General features: G+C 43.0%; 1 protein-coding gene across 2 annotated transcripts in view; it reads left to right on the top strand.

Annotated features, from left to right (window-relative positions):
* Positions 1 to 547: 547 nt before the first annotated feature.
* The window catches only part of LOC147029572 (sonic hedgehog protein-like), a 39999-nt gene continuing 17030 nt past the window's right edge, over positions 548 to 23516 (top strand). The window contains exons 1-2 of one of the 2 annotated variants that reach the window (XM_085872722.1): positions 548 to 1067; positions 3033 to 3294. In XM_085872722.1, coding sequence (XP_085728848.1) covers positions 768 to 1067; positions 3033 to 3294 — 562 coding nt within the window. In that variant the 5' untranslated portion in view covers positions 548 to 767. Of the gene's footprint in view, positions 1068 to 3029; positions 3295 to 23516 lie in introns of both variants that reach the window. The other variant, XM_085872721.1, reaches the window with a different exon arrangement.

Below are 23516 nucleotides of genomic sequence, written 5' to 3'. Positions count from 1 at the left end.
TTGTTCTGTACAGCTTGTGACTCATCAAACTCAGAGCTTGTAGTTGTTTAGCTTTTGTTGCCCGAATAGCTTCGGCACCTTCGTGGAGAGGGACTGAGCGGGCACCGCTAATTTTAGCCAGTGTTGTCACCATCGGCAGCACGGCCCGCATCCTTCCTTCCGCCCGCCCACCATCACCACCACCACCACCTCCTTACCCCGCTACACTCCTACAAGCTGCCCACACACCCAGGGATGGGACGTAGCACGTCTCGCACAACTCAATAAAATTCCGCTTATTTTCGCCTAGTCCCACAGGAACAGTAACACCGCACCCCACCTCCAGCACGCAGACCCCAGCAAGTATATAACCTTGTGTGTGCTTTGCAAAGAGGCCAACAAAAATAGATAAAATTCCACAGTTACGCATAAAGTAGGCCCACTGTGCGTTTCTCTCCCCCCCCCCTGTTTTTTTTTTCTCCTCCCAAAAAGAAACCTCTGCGTTGTAGACTTCTCCAGGATAAACCACTCCTCTTTCGTCTGCAGTCATGCAAAATGACGTCAAGGGGCGTCAGCTTATGAATAATTTATGTCGGTAATCCCGTCGGTACAAAACATAGCGCGTACCGCTGGTTGGGATTTAATGGGGGGGTTTCAACTTTTTAAAAGCGATCCGAACGCACCCATGTCCGCACACGACGACTTTCCACCAAGAGTGCGAGCAACTCGAGTGCAGCCGCGTCGCTGCACCGATCAGTGATAGACCCGTGCGTTGCCCCAAGCCCGATATGGCTCCCACGCGGCTCCTCGTGGTCGCGCTACTGTGCGCGCTCCTGGCTGCCGATCCGACCCGAGGCTGCGGACCAGGCAGGATGCACGGACGCCGCCGACCACCACGAAGGCTCACGCCTCTCGCCTACAAGCAGTTCATCCCAAACGTGGCCGAGAAAACGCTCGGAGCGAGTGGCCGCTACGAAGGGAAGATAACCCGCAACTCGGAACGCTTTAAAGAACTCACTCCGAATTACAACCCGGACATCATCTTCAAAGATGAGGAGAACACGGGCGCGGATCGGCTCATGACGCAGGTACCAACAGCCTATAGGACGGTGTTCCAACTCCAGCACGACTCCGTTATTTGATTGCATCGAGTACAATAAACAGTTGTTGGTGATCGGTGTGACGCTCGACCAAACTTTCATAAACAAAGTTCAACCTGAGCCCCGACGATGTACATCGGGCAATGATGCTCTCAAGGTTTTACGAGTTTGTCGTCGCGAGTTTGGGTATTTTTCTTTTTTTTTTTTTACTTCCATAAACATCTTTCCTCGGCCACTTGAATTGCGCAACAATCGACGATGCAGAGAAATAATTAAATAAACAAATGATGCAATTAAAAGTCTTCATCTTCTTCTTCAAACTCTTGTTTGTTTTTTTTCTTCTTCTTCCAACTAAACTTCTCGGATCCATGCACCTGTCGGTCGTTCAAACCTCCGGTTTGCTTTTACGACTGCTTGTCGTTTATACGCGTTGGTCGTTCGAATTACATCATCACAGTTAACCCGCTTTGTCTTCCAGCTTCGTTTTATCATGAATTACTGTCATGCTACCACTCATGGTGTGAAGACACTCACTGGGTATCTGAAATCTCTGATAAGCTTAACACGGAAAGTCCTGAAGTTCTTTAATTAGGACGCAACTTCGTCCAGGTACACGAGCAGAAGGCACAGAAGTTTTGTTATAAATGTTTTCTTTATAGTTATAGTGCGCTCTCAATGTACAGCACAGTACTATTCATATATATATATATATATATATATATATATATATATATATATATATATATATATATATATATATATATATATATATATATATATATATATATATATCGATATGAACTGTACAATATTAGCCTTCGTCGTCCGGTGCAGGTATTAAGGGTCTCTTGGGGTCAGCAAGGTCGTTGGGCACAACAGAATTCGCTTGCCAATGGTAATTCCAACAATGAGATGGTGTATAACTAGGTAGATCTATTCAGTAAAGGGGGAAGAGGGCGCACGCCGGGTCCATGGGCCCAGCGGGCATCACGGTGCGAATTCGTGCTTGGTACTGCGACACGAGCTTTACCCTCGGAGGGAGAGGAAACCCCGGCTGGCGTGCACAATGGAGGCGGTCAGGCTTAACTGAGCGTGAAATTGGCAGAATAACAGACTTGTGCTGGACAATTTACATCAATCACTATCGCCAAGAGTCGACAGTAGCGGCGCAAATGACTCGGAAACATTGACTGTTTGGGTACTTAAACTACACTTGTACCATTTTCTGGTGAGGTCTGAAAGCCATTCCTTTTAACAGTTATATTTAATTAATGTGTGTGTGTGTGTGTGTGTGTGTGTGTGTGTGTGTGTGTGTGTGTGTGTGTGTGTGTGTGTGTGTGTGTGTGTGTGTGTGTGTGTGTGTGTGTGTGTGTGTGTGTGTGTGTGTGTGTGTAGATTGCTTACTGTCCGTTAGTACACCAAGTAATACATGTTTTTTATAAAGTGTTATATATATGTATATATATATATGTACATATATATATATATATATATATATATATATATATATATATATATATATACCAATGTATCGGTTTATTATATAGTGGAGTAAGGTGGGAACAAGTTGCCCTGGTGGGCACAACAAGCTTCATCACCCTCCTGATTTGGCATAGGGTAACCGTCAGGCCACTTCGTAAAATAATTAATGGCCACTGATGAACCTGTTACCTTGTGGTGTTTCAGGGTGTGGACCCCGACGACATCACGACTCTTTCCATGCGTACTCTCATGTATACATGGGGTGAGTGCATTTTTACCCACCCTTTATGACAGTCGGCAGGGGCATCTTGCCCCCACCTTATTCTATATCGAGTGTATAGACTTAAAATTGACCGAGATTAGAATGTTGAATATCAAAGAATATCCAGTTTAAAATATCAGAGGAATTAATTTGATCACATAATACATTACACATGGAGACACATGTACATGTACTGTGTCCACAAGCAGCGCTGCAAGGACCGTTTGAACTCGCTCGCCATCTCTGTGATGAACCAGTGGCCTGGCGTTAAGCTGCGGGTTACAGAGGGCTGGGACGAAGATGGACATCATTCGGATGAATCTCTGCATTATGAGGGTCGTGCCGTCGATGTCACCACGTCGGACCGTGACCGCGGAAAGTACGGCATGCTGGCACGGCTCGCCGTGGAAGCGGGATTTGACTGGGTCTACTACGAATCCAAGGCACATGTGCACTGCTCGGTGAAGGCTGGTAAGGCAGTGTTGCCTTCGTTTCCATTTTATTGCAGTGGTATTTATGTTTCCACTTTACTGCAGCATTCTTTATGTATACTACTGCAGTGAAGTGGAAACTACTATTAACCCACAACTATCAAAGCTAATTTTATGAGGATACCTGCTTTATGTGGCTAAGTTCGACCGCATTGAATTAGTTGGGAAGTTATCTCCTGCACTCATGATTTCTGAATGGAAGGGGAGAGCTTTCACTTTATCATCGTGTGCGAATCGATGATGGGAGTATTTAGTTTGGTGTCATTATGATAATTTTTGGCAGCACCTGCATGTTGTATAGTCTTGTCCCTAATGTACAAAGGGAAATCCTTTGTGCACTTTGTTGCCTTGATTGACTCACTTGACATATTTTGCGGAAATAAATTAAAATATAGTATTATATGAACACTTTAAAGATATCGAACTTGCCCTGAACTAAATCGATGGTCAATGTATGTCAGTTTCTCAAGAAGCTATATGTCAATATCATGATTCATGACACTCAAGTTTAAAAATATTATGATCATGCCTAAATCAAAAATGTATCTTAAAAATGTTTTTTTATATGGCCACAAATTTACAGTATATAGGTCCACATCCTTCAATCTGTCATACGACCTCATTGTCCTCATTTTAAACAGTCTTGCTGAAGGTTAGAAGATATGAATAACAATTGTAATAATTATGAGACTATAAGTGCATGAGAGGTAGCCTGGTGTTGGCGCAGTGGGTAGGGCAGCAGCTTGGGATCCAAAAGGTCCCGAGTTCAAGCCCCGTTGGGCCACTGAATTAATACACCAGGGGGTCGACTCAGCCTGTCATCCTTCCGAGGTCGGCGAAATGAGTACCAGTATACTGGGCCGGTGTATACCCCGGTTAAAATAGGTGTACCATATCCCTGTGTCGTAAGAGGCGACCAGGGTTGCGTCAGGAAGGGCATCCGGCGTAAAACATGTGCCAAATCACTATGCGGATCATACGGATGATCCGCTGTGGCGACCCCGAACGGGAGCAGCCGAAAGAAGAAGAAGAAGAAGAAGAAGAAGAAGTGCATGAGAGACTTACTTTTATTTGGATTGATAGCTTACATGATATTGTATAACACAGTTATTTATTAGCACATAAAAAGGGCGTTCAAAAAGTTTGACGAACAGATACTCACAATAAGTGCAAGAAATGCCAAGGTTTTTCATTATTTTCAACACATAAGTACATATATCTATATATATATATATATATATATATATATATATATATATATATATATATATATATATATATATATATATATATATATATATATATCACAAAGGAAATATTTCATCTCACTAATGATATATCTATAAACATTTTGAAAAAAATATATTCTTGAACAATTATGAATGGTCCAATTCTCATTTGCAGAACTTTATAAACACCCCAAATATCGATGAATAGTTATACCTCAAGAACGACGTGTGTGTGTGTGTGTGTGTGTGTGTGTGTGTGTGTGTGTGTGTGTGTGTGTGTGTGTGTGTGTGTGTGTGTGTGTGTGTGTGTGTGTGTGTGTGTGTGTGTGTGTGTGTGTGTGTGTGTGTGTGTGTGTGTGTGTGTGTGTGTGTGTGTGTGTGTGTGTATATATATATATATATATATATATATATATATATATATATATATATATATATATATATATCTCAACACCATGTGTGTTTGTGTAATTTGTCTGCTACCTTCATAAGGACGATTTAAGAAGGGTTGTAAAGGCCAATCCTTAACCTGATTGTGTGTTCACTGCGGTATATTTTTCAGGATAAAAAAACTCGACAAAACATTATTCGTAAAAGAGTAATTATGTATCTTCTATTGGAAATGTAGATGGTGACTTACAACTGGGCTTTAATGGTGGTGTACAGAAGCATTTCAAAATAACAACAAATACAAGGGAGGTGAAAATTCACTGCACATGATATGCAACATGTGCATAGTAAAACGAGTGTTCATTTATATCCGTTGGATGTCTAATAAATAAAGTAGATGTAAACACACTTGACACTATGCCGAGACTTCAGACTTTTGCATGCTCACGAAGCTGTATCATGAAAATGAAATGTCCCAGAAGATAAAGAAAATAGGGTCACATTTCTATATGTGGTGTTTTAAAATAATGTTTCTCACTATGAAACATCACATCTTCCAGTCTCCTCGAATATTTTGAATAAAATTATTCCAACCCATCATTTTTGACAGGCTTTTATACTGTTATATATGTATATACACAGTGCCATGAAAAACCGAACATGTGATATTGTGGTTGATGCAATTTATTTATGTGACATCATGGACACAAATGAGGTGCAAACGTCTAACAGAGATAATTCCATATCCATTTCATTGTGACCAAATCACGGAATAATGTGTTGGGGTGAATGGTTTTACATCAGGAACCGATATGGAAGTAACAATCTCAGTACCTGTATGTCCACCTCCAGCAGCAATCACTGCATTGAGGTCCAAGAAATGTGTTTGCACTACTCTGGGCAGTTTGAAGCCAATCGCAAAGATTGGTCATGCAGATGTATCAGTCATGAGTAGGAGTCATTATGTTGAGATGGCAATTTCTTGTCAGATCTCTTATTGATCCAGTGGCTTGATCTTGTTGGTTAACATCTGCTGCAGTCTGAAAAAGTTACTCTCCTCACTTTAAAGAGCCTTGAAACATTGCTAATGGAAGACCCTGCTTGAAGGTGTCCATTGATTTGATTCTTCTCCTTATTGACAGATGTGGTATTTTAATGGATTGTCAAACAATGTAATCAATACAATTTTTGAATGATCCATACGCTGGTGTCTCGGAAAAAAAAAAACTTTCAAATCTACACAGAATGTCTCATATCACCTCCAAAATCCTAAGGGTGCACGAGTTGCATGGGCTGAACGATAATTATTGAATGATGCAACGACATTACATGGAAACTTGCAATCAGGTGTTCTGCACATCCCTCGTGCCAAAAAGGCACTTGGAATGAATGCTGGAGGTCCTTCAACAATTACATTATACAATCCATATATTCAGTTTTTTATCACTGATATTGTAAATATATATATGCAGGTAGATGCTACTGAAAAACAGTGCATCCTATATGCAAACATATGAAATAAAAGCTTACTAGATTTGATGAAGTGGATTGTGAAAGAGCTTTCCATGTTTGATGAAGTGGATTGTGCTTGCATTCTGCATGGAACTGAATTAATGAAATAAGTCAACAGAGTGATCAGAATGAGCACTTCATTTAAGAGTTTAAAGGTGGAGTAATTTTTAATGTAAAAAGGTAAAAAGTGAAGCAATAACACTGCTTACGAATGGGTTGCTCGGCAAATGCAAAGAGGCGGATTTTATGATTCCAAGTCAAAGAAAAACGTTAAGGGGTGGAAGTGGAACTTGTAAACGAAGTGGAAAACACAGTAATTTTCATATTATTTGAGCTGATCTCATGTTGCACATCATTAAAAACAGAGCCACTTTGAGTTGTCATCATGTTAAGTTCGCATCTTTCCTTTTTTATCCATTGATTGAATTTAGATTGGTAATGATTGTTTAATAGGCTGCTCAAGAGATAACTAATCGATATCTGATCTGGGTTCAATTCCCAACCTGATGATAATGCAGTCCAGTACAGTATAACAGTCATTTTACATGCTTTCAATAAATGATGTCGTGAAAAGAAGGCATGCCTTACTTGGGAGACTAATTGCTGCTGTGAAGCATCAGTTGACCATGAATACTGTATAGCAGGCTGTTAAAACACTGCAAATTGTAGAGCCAGTGTTTTTCCGTTTCCAAAAAACACAAATTCCGTAGAAGAAATAAAATTCCATATCATGTTCTCTCCCAGCCTCTTCCCTTCACTGGTCCAAGGGGCAGGTCGAGGCGAGCCTGCCTAGGTCCACGGGTGGTGTATTTTGCCACCAGGGCAACATAAAAATGCAGGGAATTATATAACGATTGTTTCCTCACATATTTTTGACAATTCTTTTTGTCATCCTTTTTTGGCAATTGTTTATTTTGATATTTTTCACGTATATTTTGACAATTTTATAAGGTAGGGCCTTGCGTTTGCATTCAATTTGCTGATAAAAAGCAATATTTACAGTATATTCGGGTTTCCAGCAATGTGGATCATAAACACGGTAAATATGCATTGACGAAAACATGTTCTGAATGTTTGTTATAACTCAAGTGCTGATGCAGAAATCTGACGAGATGTAAACATGCAATATTTAAAATATTCACTGTAACATGTAACACCATCTGAAAAACGCTAAATGTTAATGATATGACTTCATACGACTTTATATTGTCCGTAAACAATAAAAACCCATAGACACTTCGCGAATCATACCATCATAAAACCTAGAAACACCAGCGAGCGATGGTGCCTGTGCAAGATCACATGATGTGCCATTGTCTTTGGTCAAGTGACCCACGGTGAGCAGGGGAGATGCTCCTCAGACCTACTTTTGTTTACAGATATTTTCGTTTACGGACAGTTTTGTGATTCCCCCCCCCCCTCGGAATTGTCGCTTTGATAACATCAGTATGCAAAAATTCCAGCCACCTAGAAAGTATTAAACATTTATACGATTGCATGAGTGGTTTGAAAGAGCTTTATAAATTACATATGTAGACTAGAAAGTGCGAAGCATTTTTTTCTTAAGTGAGTGAGTCAGTGAGTCAGTGAGTAGTGTGGTTGGAAAGAGCTTTTTATCTATTAGTTAAAGCTCTTTCTAACCACTCACTCACTGATACAAATGCTTCATACTTTGTCGGTATGAAGTATGCAAGAAAGCTGAAATTTCACGTACTGATTAAACTCAAAGCCAATATCCCAGGGAAAAATCACAAAACCATCAGACAATGTCCATAAACAGAAATATCCGCAAATAAAATGTGGTCGGTGCAGCCTCGCTCAGCAGGTCACTTGACCCAAGACAATAGGACATCACATGATCTTGCCCTGACATGATTGCTCCCTGAGGGAGCTGGTATATCTTGGTTTTATGGCGGTATGATTTGAGGTGTGTCTGTGGGTTTGTCATTTCCTGACAATGCACAGTGGTGAATGATGGAGGTCATAAACATCTATTGTTTGCAGATGGCGTAAAATAATCTGCAAATATTATAGCGCAGATTTTAAAGGGGTTTTTTTGGAGACAGAGTTAAGGCTTGTGGAAGAGCTAGCACACTGAATGGATCAGGACAAAAGGAACAGAAGAGAAGGGGAGGGGGGACACAAACAGTGGAGTTGAAGGGGAGTAATTGGGAACAGGAAAGAGCGATATACGTAGAAGGGGTGGACAAGATGGATAGAGAAGGAAACTCCCAGGAGGGAAAAACTGGAAACCTGGAAGGAGGACGGCCTGAGGTGTGTTGGTGTGTGTGTGTGTGTGTGTGTGTGTGTGTGTGTGTGTGTGTGTGTGTGTGTGTGTGTGTGTGTGTGTGTGTGTGTGTGTGTGGAGGGGGGGGGGTTAATGAGGGTAGAAAAGATCATTGTTTTAAATTGGAGATGATCTGAGATGGTGGTGATCGCTGCAGAAAAGTATAACAATTTTATTATTCCCTGCTTGATTGCATCGTTCTGGAGGCGAAAGATACTGCCCAAGGATGCCGAGGAGAAAATGGCGTGAAGACACTCAGCGAGGTTGGTGAAAGAAGCTTGCTTGGACCCAAACCCTTGGGACAGTCAAGGAAAGAGGCTCAGAGCTCAAAACAAAATTTAGGGTTTTGGTACTGAACTTGTGCTTCACAGCAGTGTTTTGTTTACCCAGTATGGCATACCTTTTTCCATATCTATCAAAAGCACGCAAAATGACTTTTACTGTACTGGACTGCATTTATTGTCAAGTCGGGAATTCAACCGAGATCAGACATAGAATCGCTATATCTCTTGCAGTCTATTATGGTAATCGTTACACATCTAAATTCAATCATCTTATTAAAAAGAGAAGATGATAACTTAACATACTGTGAGATCGAATTGGCTCTGTGGTTAATGATTGTTGGGGTATACACCTTGGGGTTTCCTTCCCTTTGGTGTACTTATGTTGTTTGTGGTGCCAAACCCAGCTCGTTCTTTAATGACTGCTGACTGCAATCCATGGTTTGCACTTCACGAGTTTGAACGATCATAATGATCAGCTATCAATCAAATGGATCTTTGTCAGTTGGGGTGTGTGACTTCTGAGTGACGTTACAGTGACCATATCAACAGAGTAATGTTTTTGAAACTTGTATTTCAAATAAAGACACAAAGTCAAATGAGGAAGTTCAATGTCCAACTCTGATTCCCACGTTGAGTTGTTTCCGCCCAGTATCCGTGTCCTGCCGGCTCAACTCACGCATATTCACCTCGCCCTCCAGGACTGTCCAACCATCGAGTCCTGTCACGTTGTCCTCTCTCGTATGCTGGCCCATTGAGGATAATTGAAGAGCTCAAAGGAATTCTTTCCTGATACACAAACTTAATGAGTTTTAATCAACCTGATTATAATCAGCTCCACGCATTAACAATCGCTCTGAACATTAACACCTCGCTCACTCATCAGAGTTAAATTGAGCATGGGGACGATTGAAACACACGTCATGTCACATGCCACATGTCTCTCTACACCTCCCTCTCACAGGTTTATAGAGTAACACAGAATGATCTCGTGCTTTCCAGCAAATGTGTTTCTTGTCTATCCTGGAAGTTTCATCTCAGAATGTTCCAGCACCTTCACGAATCTCACCAGGCAGTTTACAATACAATACTGCCATCCACAGACATAATTAGCTCACTACAACAAGCAGTTTATCATACAAGTAATCGATGTGTCCTCCAACTCCTCAAACATGTAACCATCAATTTTAATCATTCAATTATAGGCATTTACTAATGCTTATCCACAAATACCACACCATTTCGTTTTTAACTGACAATGATCTACAACATGGTTGCAGCTGCAAGAATACGACAATTACTGTTTGTTTCCACTTTGGTTTATAAGTTACAGATCCACCCCTTAACACTTATTGGTTCACAAAAAATATTTTCAAGAAAAAAATAAGTGACCACTATATTTATTATTGTTGTGCGTCTGTCTGTCTGTCTGTCTGTCTGTCTGTCTGTCTGTCCCGAGCATAGCTCCGTGGGTTTTGATCCGATCCTGACAAAATTTTGGTGGGAGGTTTATATCATGATCTAGTTGTGTTTTCCAGAAAATGGGCGTGGTGCACCCATTATGGGCGGAGCCACGCCCAAAAAACATGTGTTATTAGGGGTAGCCGATTTCAATTTGCATCTTCTCCTAGGGGGTTTGTCAAATCTGACAGGGGTTTCAGTATTTGGTTAGCCCAATGGCACCTGCATAGCCCCACGGAACTCGATTTTTCATTTTCGTCCCAAGGTCAAGGGCATAAGGTCACAAACTTAGAAAATTGCGAATTTTGACAGAAAAAAATTTCTTCTCCGAGGGGTTTGTCGAATCTGGCAGGGGTTTCGGTATTTGATTAACCCAATGGCACCTGCATAGCCCCACGGAGCTCGATTTTTCATTTTCATCCCAAGGTCAAGGCCACAAGGTCACGAACTTAGAAAATTGCGAATTGAGTTTTTAGGGGGTAGCCAATTTCAATTTGCATCTTCTCCGAGGGGGTTTCTCAAATCTGGCAGGGATTTCGGTATTTGGTTAGCCCAATGGCACCTGCATAGCCCCACAGAGCTCAATTTTTCATTTTCGTTCCAAGGTCAAGGTCACAAGGTCACGAACTTAGAAAATTGCGATTTTGACATAAAAATGCATCTTCTCCGAGGGGTTTGTCGAATCTGGCAGTGGTTTCGGTATTTGGTTAGCCCAATGGCACCTGCATCACCCCACAGAGCTCAATTTTTCATTTTCGTCCCAAGGTCCAGGTCACAAGGTCACTAACTTAGAAAATTGCGATTTTGACATAAAAATGCATCTTCTCCGAGGGGTTTGTCGAATCTGGCAGTGTTTTTGGTATTTGGTTAGCCCAATGGCACCTGCATAGCCCCACGGAGCTCAATTTTTCATTTTTGTCCCAAGGTCATGAACTTAGAAAATTTCGAATTTTGACATAAAAATCATACGACCGCCCAAACTTTGAGAGCTAGGATGACAATATTTTTTATGCATAATCTTGAGGTCATTCCCCACCTAAAGTCTTGAAACCATTTTGCTCTATCTCGAACACCTTGCCCATGGCACCCCCTTCAAGTTTGTTTTTACGCTGATTACATCAAAGTATGGATAATCCGAGGAGTGCGAAATGCCATATAGCCGAGATGACGTTATATTGTTCCTGGAATGTTCCAGAGGAAATTTTGCACCAAAGGTCATAATCCTTGACCTTTGACCTTTAAAGGTCACAAAGGTCAAATTTTCAAAGTTGTGGGAATCAAAGCGGGTTTTCGACCTTCTTCGACGAACTAACTCCAATAAGCTATAGCACGTATCCTGTTTCCTTATTTTAATGTCCACAACATTGTTTTGTGACCTTTAAAGGTTATGCAAAGGTCAAATTTTTAAAGTTGATGAACGATGGGTTTTTGACATTTTGCAGCTAATAACCTGTCACTCGTACCACATCATGTTGATCATTTTTATAACTTGATCAAACATTATCACATTGTCTCATCCTTGACTTCTGAAACAATCTACATCGTCAAATACTGCTCGTGAATTCTTCAATTTAGAATCACAAGTTCTGATTCTTCGTGTTGTCTCGCAACCCATTAGAATGTAAAATAAAGTTTTATTTTTCAACTTTTGACATATTTGCATTGAAAATGAATGTTACTGTAAACTATTTAAATAAAGAGCTCGTTCTGATCACTCATTGGTCATTTGCTTCATGAAATGGAAGACAAAGAAGGAACCCGAAGAAGTAAAGAGCAAAGATGGAGTCATCAGAAGGAATCTGGATATGATTTGGGTTTCAGATGCTACTTCCCTACCTTCAAACTCATCCAGGTGCAGCCAAGTGAGCCTTTCATCAAAATTTCTGCAAGAATTCACTTCTCCTGAGAGATAGATAACAATAAAAGAGAGGAATAGAGTAAAAGAGATGAAAGTAGAAAATGCAAGAATTAGAAAGAATAAGGAGAATTGTAAAAAAAAAAAATTATAAAGAAATGTGAAGGGAACAAAGAACATAGTTCTCGTGAATAACCTGGACAGATAGATTTCAGCAGTTACACCCCAGGCTCAAACACAGCAACATGTACAAGCTGCTAAATCCCAACTCCTTGCAGAATGAAACCACAGTCCACTTCACCAAGTATATAAAGCTTATTTTATTATGTACGCATGTAGGATGCACCCTGACTGGTTCTTGCAGTCTGCAAGCATGCCCCACTAATATAAAGATGAAGCTCTTTCGAACCATTGACTGACTGACTCATATAAATGTTTATTACTTTCACGGTGGCCTAAAAAGCTGAGTTTGCATTCTGATGTATCTCAAAGCCAATATTCCAGAAAAAAATCACAAAACTGTCTTAATGTCCATGAACAAAAATATCCATAAACAAAAGTCAGCCTGTGCAGCCTCACGCTGCTCACGGAGGGTCACATGACCGAAGACAACAGCATGCACATCATTAAAAACATTAAAAACATGCACCTGATCTTGCACAGGCATTATCGCTCCCTAAGGGAGCTGATGTTTCTCAGTTTTATGGTGGTATGATGAGAGAAGTGACTGTGGGAGTTGTCATTTTTGGATGATGTACAGTGAGTGATGGGAAGTCATGAACATTTTCTTGACAGACCTTGTACACCGGTAAGTAGCTACCCTGGTTGTAACAAACATTCAGAACATGTTTTTGTCAATGCATATTTTCCCTGTATTTATGATTCACAAAGCTGGAAATTAACCCGGAATTAAAGAAAGTTTGCTTTGTCCTGGGAAATTCAACGGAGATACAAAACTACAGGGTGGAGCATTTATATATGACGGTTTTATTGTCTTTTTAACTTTTTTGTTTCGAAACCAAATAAAATAAAATTTCTCAACAACATAGGTACGTAGTTCACGTTGTAAAAATCAATTTTGATTCTTTATTTCTTAAAAATTACATCAGACAAATGGGCCCCTTTCAAATTCGTGCATTCACGACAGTGGATCATCATATTGTTCATTACCGAAAGCAATGTCTCTTGATCAATAGAGCGGATGGTTACAGTGATGTTTGCCTTCAATTCATTGATCGATGTTGGACGTTCCTTATAAACTTTGCCCTTCAGAAATCCCCATACGAAGAAATCTGGTGGAGTTAAACCTGCCAAATCAAAGTGTGCCTCGTCTGTCATGATGACCTTGTTTGTGAAATTGGCATGCTCATTGCATTTAAAGTGCTCCATCATGAAAAACTTTCATGCATTTTGTGTAAAACAAAGAAAACAATAATTAGTTATGTCAAGACTGCTTCCGGCTAGAAAGATTGCAAATGTGTCAGATATAAATGCCCCACACTGTATATGTTCAAAGATACAGATGAGATTGCCAAAATCAATTTGTGAAAGGGAAAGACATCCTTCAGGTATTCCATGATACAAAGATGTAATAAATTATCCGTAGTTGTTCATATACTCAAAATTTATTGCAGTAAACTATATGTTTGACAATTTCTGAGAAATATTTTGTCATTCTCAGCTTTAAATGTTTCATTTCCTTCACTTTTAAAAATACAAGAGCAGCAGATGTATTTCTATCATGTGTATATCAGAAGTTATAAAAGTTCTAAGTTTCATGTGTACTTTATGGACACCATGTATAAATACATATATATATATATATATATATATATATATATATATATATATATATATATATATATATATATATATATATATATATATTCTTCTTGAGGTTTTATAAACTCCATATCGAGATTGAATGCACACAGCACGTAGACTCTTAGAATAGTTATTTCCATAATGAACGTTAAGAACAGCACCTTCCCTAAAGGAATATTATGTAATTTAATGTGTTGGGTTGTGTAATTAGCGACCCCTCTCAACCGCAGTGATAATAGTCATCAGTGCATGATGACGTGTACCGTGACTCTCATCATCGCATAGGGTGTGCATGTTTTACTGCCATGGCGTTCACGTGTGTGAATTACACCAGTATTTTGGATCGCACGCCAAATTCCCAAATTCCCCTTTATTGTTAAAAGCCTCATAAAGTCCTTGTTACTAACGAAATCTTAAGATTTCGTAAGGATATTGATCACTTCCGAACTCTGTTTGTGTGTTTGTGTGTTTGTAGGCAAGATAACTCGAGAACGGAAGAAGCTACCAATGTCAAATTACACCACGTGATTCAGGAGGGTGATGGCTAGTGCTGATTAGGTTTTGGTCAAAATCGGTCAAAGGTCAAGGTCACAGTGAGGTCAAACATTCGATTTTTGATGGTTTGGTACAGATAACTCGAGAACGGAAGAAGCTACCAATGTCAAATTACACCACGTGATTCAGGAGGGTGATGGCAAGCGCTGATTAGGTTTTGGTCAAAATCGGTCAAAGGTCAAGGTCACAGTGAGGTCAAACATTCGATTTTTAATGGTTTGGTACAGATAACTCGAGAACAGAAGAAGCTACCAATGTCAAATTACACCATGTGATTCAGAAGGGTGATGGCTAGCGCTGATTAGATTTTGGTCAAAATCGGTCAAAGGTCAAGGTCACAGTGAGGTCAAACATTCGATTTTTGATGGTTTGGTACAGAATCATCGTATAAACTTCTGGTTTGCGTCGCTACCTTCTCAAGAGACAGCTTTTATTAGACAAGGTCAGAGGTCAAGTTGACAATTTCGTCAGTACCAGTCTATGACTGCTTGTTTGTTTGTTTGTTTGTAGGCATGATAACTCGAGAACGGAAGAAGCTACCAATGTCAAATTACACCACGTGATTCAGGAGGGTGATGGCTAGTGCTGATTAGATTTTAGTCAAAATCGGTCAAAGGTCAAGGTCATAGTGAGGTCAAACATCCAAAAAATGATAACTCGAGAACGGTAGAAGCTACCATTGTCAAATTACACCACGTGATTCAGGAGGGTGATGGCTAGTGCTGATTATATTTTGGTCAAAGGTCAAAGTCACAGTGAGGTCAAACATCCAAAACTTTCGATTTTTGATGGTTTGGTACAGAATCATCGGAGAAACATCTGGTTTGCGTCGCCACCTTCTCTTGAGACAGCTTTTATTAGACAAGGTCAGAGGTCAAGTTGACGATTTCGTAAGTACCAGTCTATGACTGCTTGTTTGTTTGTTTGTTTGTAGGCATGATAACTCGAGAACGGAAGAAGCTACCAATGTCAAATTACACCACGTGATTCAGGAGGGTGATGGCTAGTGCTGATTAGATTTTAGTCAAAATCGGTCAAAGGTCAAGGTCACAGTGAGGTCAAACATCCAAAAAATGATAACTCGAGAACGGAAGAAGCTACCAATGTCAAATTACACCACGTGATTCAGGAGGGTGGTGGCTAGCGCTGATTAGATTTTTGTCAAAATCCGTCAAAGGTCAAGGTCACAATGAGGTCAAACATAATTCCGTAAATTCATGTGGAGAAATGGAGTATTTTTGCTTTGCTCGACGTTACGAGTTCGTTTTAACTTCGATTTTAATTTTGTCTTCGGTTTTTGCGATCGCTTAGGATGCTTAACACTCAGTTGTCGAAATTCTGGTAAAAATCGGATGTTTTGGAGACGTTTTAAGATTGTATAAAAATATTTCACTCGACACGTCACAGGTCGTCCCATGTTGCAGTGCGCTCGAGCAGACGCGTCGTTGAGTTACGTTAAGGTATAATTGCATGGAGAAATGGAGATTTTTGCTTCGATCGACGTTACGATTTTTGATGGTTTGATACAGAATCATCGTAGCAACTTCTGGTTTGCGTCGCTACCTTCTCGAGAGACAGCTTTTATTGGACAAGGTCAGAGGTCAAGTTGACGATTTCGTAAGTACCAGTCTATGACTGCTTGTTTGTTTGTTTGTAGGCACGATAACTCGAGAAGGGAAGAAGATACCAATGTCAAATTACACCAAGTGATTCAGGAGGGTGATGCCTAGTGCTGATTAGATTTTGGTCAAAATCGGTCAAAGGTCAAGGTCACAGTGAGGTCAAATATTCGATTTTTGATGGTTTGGTACAGATAACTCGAGAACGGAAGAAGCTACCAATGTTAAATTAAACCACGTGATTCAGGACGGTGGTGGCTAGTGCTGATTAGATTTTGGTCAAAATTGGTCAAAGGTCAAGGTCACAGTGAGGTCAAACATCCAAAACATTCGATTTTTGATGGTTTGGTACAGAATCATCGTAGAAACTTCTGGTTTGCATTGCTACCTTCTCCAGTGACAGGTTTTATTAGACAAAGTCAGAGGTCAAGTTGACGATTTCGTAATTACCAGTCTATGACTGCTTGTTTGTTTGTTCGTCTGCATGGATGTCTGCACAGTAATGTAATTTATTGCTTTCTACCCCTGCACAGTATTTCGTTTCCCTAATCCCTGTTCATTTCCCTCCACATAAACACGACCAGTAAACGGACCAGGACACAAACCAGTCTCCCTGAATAATTGCCCTGTTCCCTGGCTTTGTGCTGTTGACGTTTTTGGACGTGTGTGGTTTGTCCCTTGCTTGATGTTGGCTTAATGGTTAGGGTGGTCGGCTGGGGATCCTATGATCCTGAGTTCAAAAGAAATCCCACTCTGGTGTTGAGTTAATACCAGGTGGGGTTGACTCTGCCTGTCATCCTTCCGAGGTCGGCAAAATGAGTGCCAGCTGGCTGGTATCCTGTGTCGGAGTGGCGACCTGTCCAGGATTGTGCCCAATCACCAAGGAGACTGCTTAGGCAGCACCAACGCTCTGCACAGAGTATGGTCCCAATGGATGGATGGATGGGGTTTGTACCAGGTGCAAGGGGTTCATAGGGACTTCCCCATGTTAAGTGCAGAGCAGAACAGAACACAACCCAGCTGCACAGTCAATGGCCAGCGTCCTGCTCCAACACGCGAGCAAATTGACCCAGCACGAACAAAGAGAATCACGCAGCCTTCTTCACCGTGTGGACGAGCGGCAAGAGAGACCCTCTGTGTTCCGACCACCGCCTCTCTCGATCATCTTCCCTCTCTCGTCAAACTGACCAATCATCAGCCTCAGGGGCGTGGCCTGCCATTTCCTATTCCTGGGGTTGGGGTGGAGCCTGTCGATTGTGTTCGGACTCCATTGGCAGCCGGATCGGTCATTATTGTTGTTGTTTCTAAAAAAAAGTGGTCTTTTTATAGCCGGCCCTGTAAATACAAATATGGAGGAAAAGGTGACAAGGGGGCAATCACATACTGGGAGAAACTATCCTTAAACCCAACATAGTTAACACAGCACCACCACCCCCCGCTCCCCCCCCACCCCCACAATGTGGTGACACATAACAAACTTAGGCTCACAGTTTTTCCATTTAATTTACATTAAGATGTCTCCTACTCATCCACAGACCATGCTATACTTTACAATCCTATCTTTACAATGGAATTCCTCCATCTACCCCACAGACATAATACATATACAAACATTACAAAATTGGTTGAAGCTAAGTACTTGGATTAAACACGGATCTACTGCATTTTTAGTGGGAATGTCCATGACTACACAAAATTTTCACAACTTAAAGGAATCCACGAAAAGTTGGCATAACTGTGCAATTCCGCAAAGGAATATGAAGAACAAAAGAGTCGTGGGTGGGGCAACGCCTGTTAATCAGCCGAGTGGGGGTGGGGCTGTGGAGACACAATTCCCCAAGAGCCAATCACACCTACAGTATATGGGTGTGGTTAACGGTGGAATATTATGTGCAGGAACTTTCTTTCCCCTGTGAAGCTTGCTGATGTGCACACAGCCACACACCATTTGTCGTTCACTCGTTATCATTGAAATGCGACAGAGATTAAAACAAGTTTGCAAGTAAAATCATACATACTGCTGTATACTCGGGTGGTCCAAAATAGTGGATAAAAAATAAAATGTTGCTCCACAAGCTTAAAATTATTCTAATATGATCCAATAATGCGCATAAATTTTTTTTAGCTTGATGGGAAGTGATTTAGAGGTCGCTCCATATGACGACTTTTAGTCTCATGACTTGAATAAATTAGGGTATGGTCAGGTGCGATTACGGGTACTTCTGGATGTCCGAGGTGGAAATGGAGTGCATTTTCGAACTCTATGGGGTCGATTTACTCTAATAAATGACTGCACCGACATTGAATTCACTACCATTTCGAAAATATGACCTAAAACAAGATTTATCATTACTGGAGTTGAGTAACTAATCCTAGTCATTTCGATATTTTCTAATCTATAATTATTTTGTTGTCCGTCAAAACATTAGTTAGAGTAAATCGACCCCACTGAGTTCGAAAATGCAGTCCATTTTCACCAAGGAAGTTCAGAAATGTACGGATTCGCATCTCACAATACCCTAATTTAATATAATAATAACTAAGTAAATAACTAACATATTTTTCGTGAATCATTGAATCTAAAACACTGGATGTTGGGCCGGCTAGAAATGAGTTCAGGCGGGAGTGGAGACAGCAATAGAGGCGGAGATGATAGTGGTATTTGGTAAATGAGACAAAATATTCTAATAGTTTGTAATTCCATTGATTGAAAAATTAGGGTATGGTCAGGTACGATTACGGGCACTTCTGGATGTCCGAGGTGAAAATGGACTGCATTTTCGAACTCTATGGGGTCGATTTACTCTCAGAAATGTTTCGACGGAAAAAATTAATTATAGATGAGAAAATATCGAAATGAGTAGGATTAGTTACTCAACTCCAGTAATGATAAATCTTGTTTTCGGTCATATTTTCGAAATGGTCGTGAATTCAATGTCGGTGCAGTCATTTATTAGAGTAAATCGACCCCATAGAGTTCGAAAATGCACTCCATTTCCACCTCGGACATCCAGAAGTACCCGTAATCGTACCTGACTATACCCCAATTTAACCAACTCATGAAACTAAGTCACCATATGGAGCGACGTCTAAATCACCTCCGATCAACTTAAAAAAATTTTTAGGCGCGTTACTGAATCATAATGGAATAATTTAAGGCTTGTGGGGACAACATCTGAATTTTTTAATTTTTTTTGCTGTTTTTTGACCACCATACTGTACATGTTATTATTGCTGCCCGTTACATAATGGTGCAGTATTTAATGAAAATTGTTTTCACACATAATCAACAACATAATTCATCGTGCAATCAAAATGAAATTCTTCAGCATGTAATTAATTTTTTAAGTACAGAAACAGCTGTGCTGTATCACGTGATTGGGTTTTCGTTTATCATGACTCGCCCGCAAGGGGTGGGGGTGATGTACATCCGGACGCGCAATAAAGCGGAGTTACTGCTAACGCTCTCACTCTCCATGTTCCGCGGCGCCTCGGACATTACAGTTGGCTGACGAGGATGGTTGGTAGACGAGTCACGGCGCAGGACAGGTGCCCGTTTTCGTCGGAGATAACTTCGAATCGTTTTCGGAGCAATTGGGATGCTATTTCCACGCGAATGATGTGGACGACGAGCGCAAACAGAAGTCGATCTTGCTCGCCTCGCTATCGGCGGAACATTATCGACTGCTGAGTGATTTGGTGGTGCCGGACAAGCCCAGTGATGACGGGCTGTCGTTTCAGGACATTGTGCAGAAGATGAAAGCACACATGGTGCCAGAGAAGTCATTACAGCTCGCTCGATACCAGTTTGATCGCCTCGCGAAAGGTACGGGGGAGCGCGTCGTTGATTTCGTGGTGCGGATGAAGCATTCTTCCGTGGCCTGCAAGATTACGGCAGGGGAGCGTCCAGCTCGGCTCAGAGATCGCTTTATTTCTGGTTTACAAGATGCGAAAATGGTTTCGGCGATTCTGTGGCTGAAGAGTGAAGCCATTACATTCACCTCAGCGGTCAACACTGCTGCGGCTGTCGAGCAGACTCTCGGAGATGTTCGGGCCATCACCGGCCGTGGCATGCCAGATGGCCCGGGGGCCCACGCGGTGTCACGAGCGCCCCGGGATGCACGCGCGACCTTCGGTGCGGGCGGGGCCAGACGTCGCCGCGCGGCCGCACGAGCGGCAAGGTGACCCCGCGGACGTGTTTGGGATGCGGAGGTCGACACCTGCGGCGTGTGTGCCCGTATAAAGATACCATGTGTTTACATTGTCACAAGGTGGGTCATCTGAAGTGTGTGTGCCGAGGGGCGCCGGCCACCGTTAAGGTCATGGACGGCGATGTGCGGGGCGACCTGGGGCGGAACCGGCAGCCGTTGATGAGCCTGTTTTTAATTGGCCCTGCGGCGGCGCGTCCGATGACGGTGGAAATCGAAGTAAACAGAACGCCGCTCACGTTTCAGGTTGATTCGGGAGCGGCGGTGTCGATCATCGGCGAACAGACCGTGCGTAGACTCAACGGCCTGAGGCTTATCAGGTCGGACCTCACACTGTTCACGTACACCCGCGAGAGGATAACGCCCATCAGGATGGCAGACGTGTCTGTCGTCTACCAAGGTCAGGTTGCCACGCTTCCGTTGTACGTCATGTGGGGGAGGGGCCGTCTCTCCTCGGCCTGGACTGGCTGACCCGCATCAGGCTAGATTGGGCCGCCATTCACCTTGTGCAACCCGTGCCGAGCCGATGGGAGGATCAGTTGGAGAAGATTCTTCAAAGACATCAAGGTTTGTTTTGCGACGACCTTGGGAAACTCAAGGGCGTGCAGGCAAAGCTCTTCCTGAAGGAGGGGGTGGTTCCTCGTTTTTGTAAACCACGACCGGTGCCGTATGCCCTGCGGGACAAGGTCAAGTGTGAACTGGAGAGGCTGGAGGCCTGTGGAGTGATCGAACGGGTGTCGTACTCAGATTGGGCCACCCCGGTCATCAGGGTGCTGAAACGGAATGGAGACGTCCGATTGTGCGGGGACTTCAAGTCCACGGTTAACCCGGGGCTCAGCGTGGAGCAATATCCACTGCCGTCAATCGATGAGATATATGCACGATTGGCGGGGAGTCAATACTTCACGAAGCTTGATCTGCGTGATGCATATTTTCACCTGGCGATGGATCCCGGGAGTAGCGACCTTTTGACAATCAACACGTGTCAAGGACTCTATCGATATACCCGACTCTGTTTTGGGATTGCGTCGTATTGGCCTTGTGGTAGAAAGCCATGGATCAGGTTTGCATTGGCCTGCCCGCTCAAACCTACCTGGACGATGTGCTCATTGCGGGGAAAACAGCAGACGAGTATCTTGCAAACATTGCCCAGGTACTGACGAAGCTGGAAGCGTGCGGCCTGCGCTTGAACAGGGACAAGTGCGCGTTCTTCAAGCAGCGCTTGAATACCTCGGGCACATCATCACGCCAGAGAGACTGTTGAAAGTCCTCGAAAGGTGGAGGAAATTCAGCACATGCCACCGCCTCGCGACAAGACGCAGCTGCGCTCGTTCATTGGTATGGCCCAGTATTACCAAAGATTTGTGCGCGGGCTCAGCTCACAGCTTGCGCCGTTAACGCGGTTGCTCAGGAAGGACGAGCGCTGGGCCTGGGGGCCTGCACACCAGGTGTCGTTCGACCGCGTCAAGCGGCTGCTCACAGAGGATATGGTCCTCGTGCACTACGAGCCTGCGCGTCCGCTCTTATTGGCATGCGACAGCTCTGCATATGGCGTTGGGGCAATGCTCTCCCACAGGATGGACGATGGTACCGAGCGGCCTGTTTGTTTTGCATCCCGGACCCTGTCCACAGCAGAGCGGGAACATGCCCAGATCGAGCGCGAGGCTCTCATCCTCGTCTGGGGTGTGCGGAGGTTTCATCAATACCTGCTGGGGCGGAATTTCACTTTGCAGACGGATCACAAACCACTTCAATTCATCCTGAGACCCGAATGCGGGGTACCGGTGGTGGCGGCCACGCGAATACAGTGGTGGTGTCTATTTCTGCTGCTTACAGCTACGATATTCAGTTCCGAAGCACGGAAAAGCATGCTAACTGCGACGGGCTCTCGCGCTTGCCTTGCGCGGAGGGTCCAGCTTCATCTGAATCGGCCGAGCGGGTTGATGTGTTCACGCTGGGCCAAGTCCAAAGCGGGCCGATCACGGCCAAACAGGTCGCGGTGGAATCAGCTCATGATCCAGTGCTCACCCGTGTCATTCAGGCGATTTGTACGAGGAATTGGAGCAATCTACCTTCAACACCGGCATTTCAGCCTTTCGCGTTGCGTGCATCGGAGCTGTCGTTGATCCAAACGGTGCGTTTTGTGGGGAATGAGGGCGGTGATTCCACCGAAGTTCAGGCAGCAGTGTTTGTAAGAACTACATGTCAGTCACCTTGGCGTGGTGAAGACCAAGAGTCTTGCTCGTAGCCTGTTGTGGTGGCCGGGGTTGGACAAAGACATTGAGCAGATGGTTAAGCATTGCACCACGTGTCAAACAGATGCTGATAACCCGCGTTAAGCTTCAGGACTGTGACCAACCCCAGGCAGGGCCTGGCAGAGGGTCCATGTGGATTTTTCCGGGGCCGGTTAATGGCAAAATGTTTTTGATTGTGATCGATGCATTCTCTAAATGGCCGGAGGTTGTAGTAATGCAGCATACATCAGCAAATGTTACAATAAAAAAAACTGTGGACGATCTTTGCTAATAAAGGATTACCCGAGATTCTGGTCTCTGATAACGGTCTGCAGTTCATTGCAGGTGTATTTGATGAGTTTCTGCGTCAAAATGGTATTCGACATCTGAGGTCCGCACCGTATCATCCTGCGACGAACGGGCAGGCGGAGTTGTTTGTTAAAATGTTTAAACGGGCTTTGCGCAGGGGGGTGGGGGTGTTGAACCTGTGCAGACGGTGGTCGATGTCTTTTTGCTCCAATATAGGAACGCTATTCATCCTGTCACGGGCGATTCTCTTGCCATTCGTCTCTATGGACGGGCATTGCGGTCCAGACTGGATTTGCTGCGACCTGGAGGGTCGGTGAGTGGGGCGGTGTCGCGCCTGACGCTGCTGCGCAGTTTTGATGTGGGACAGCGGGTCATGGTGCGCGATTATTTCCACGGTTCCAAATGGGTGCCGGCTGTGGTCTCTGTGGTACTGGGGCC

The sequence above is a fragment of the Eptatretus burgeri genome, chromosome 3 (genome assembly GCF_056783735.1).
Source record: "Eptatretus burgeri isolate ZD-2024b chromosome 3, Ebu_testis_v1, whole genome shotgun sequence".
NCBI classification, from domain to species: Eukaryota; Metazoa; Chordata; class Myxini; order Myxiniformes; family Myxinidae; genus Eptatretus; species Eptatretus burgeri.
Note: the sequence above shows the minus strand (reverse complement) of the source record. Positions and strands in the feature narration are given on the sequence as shown.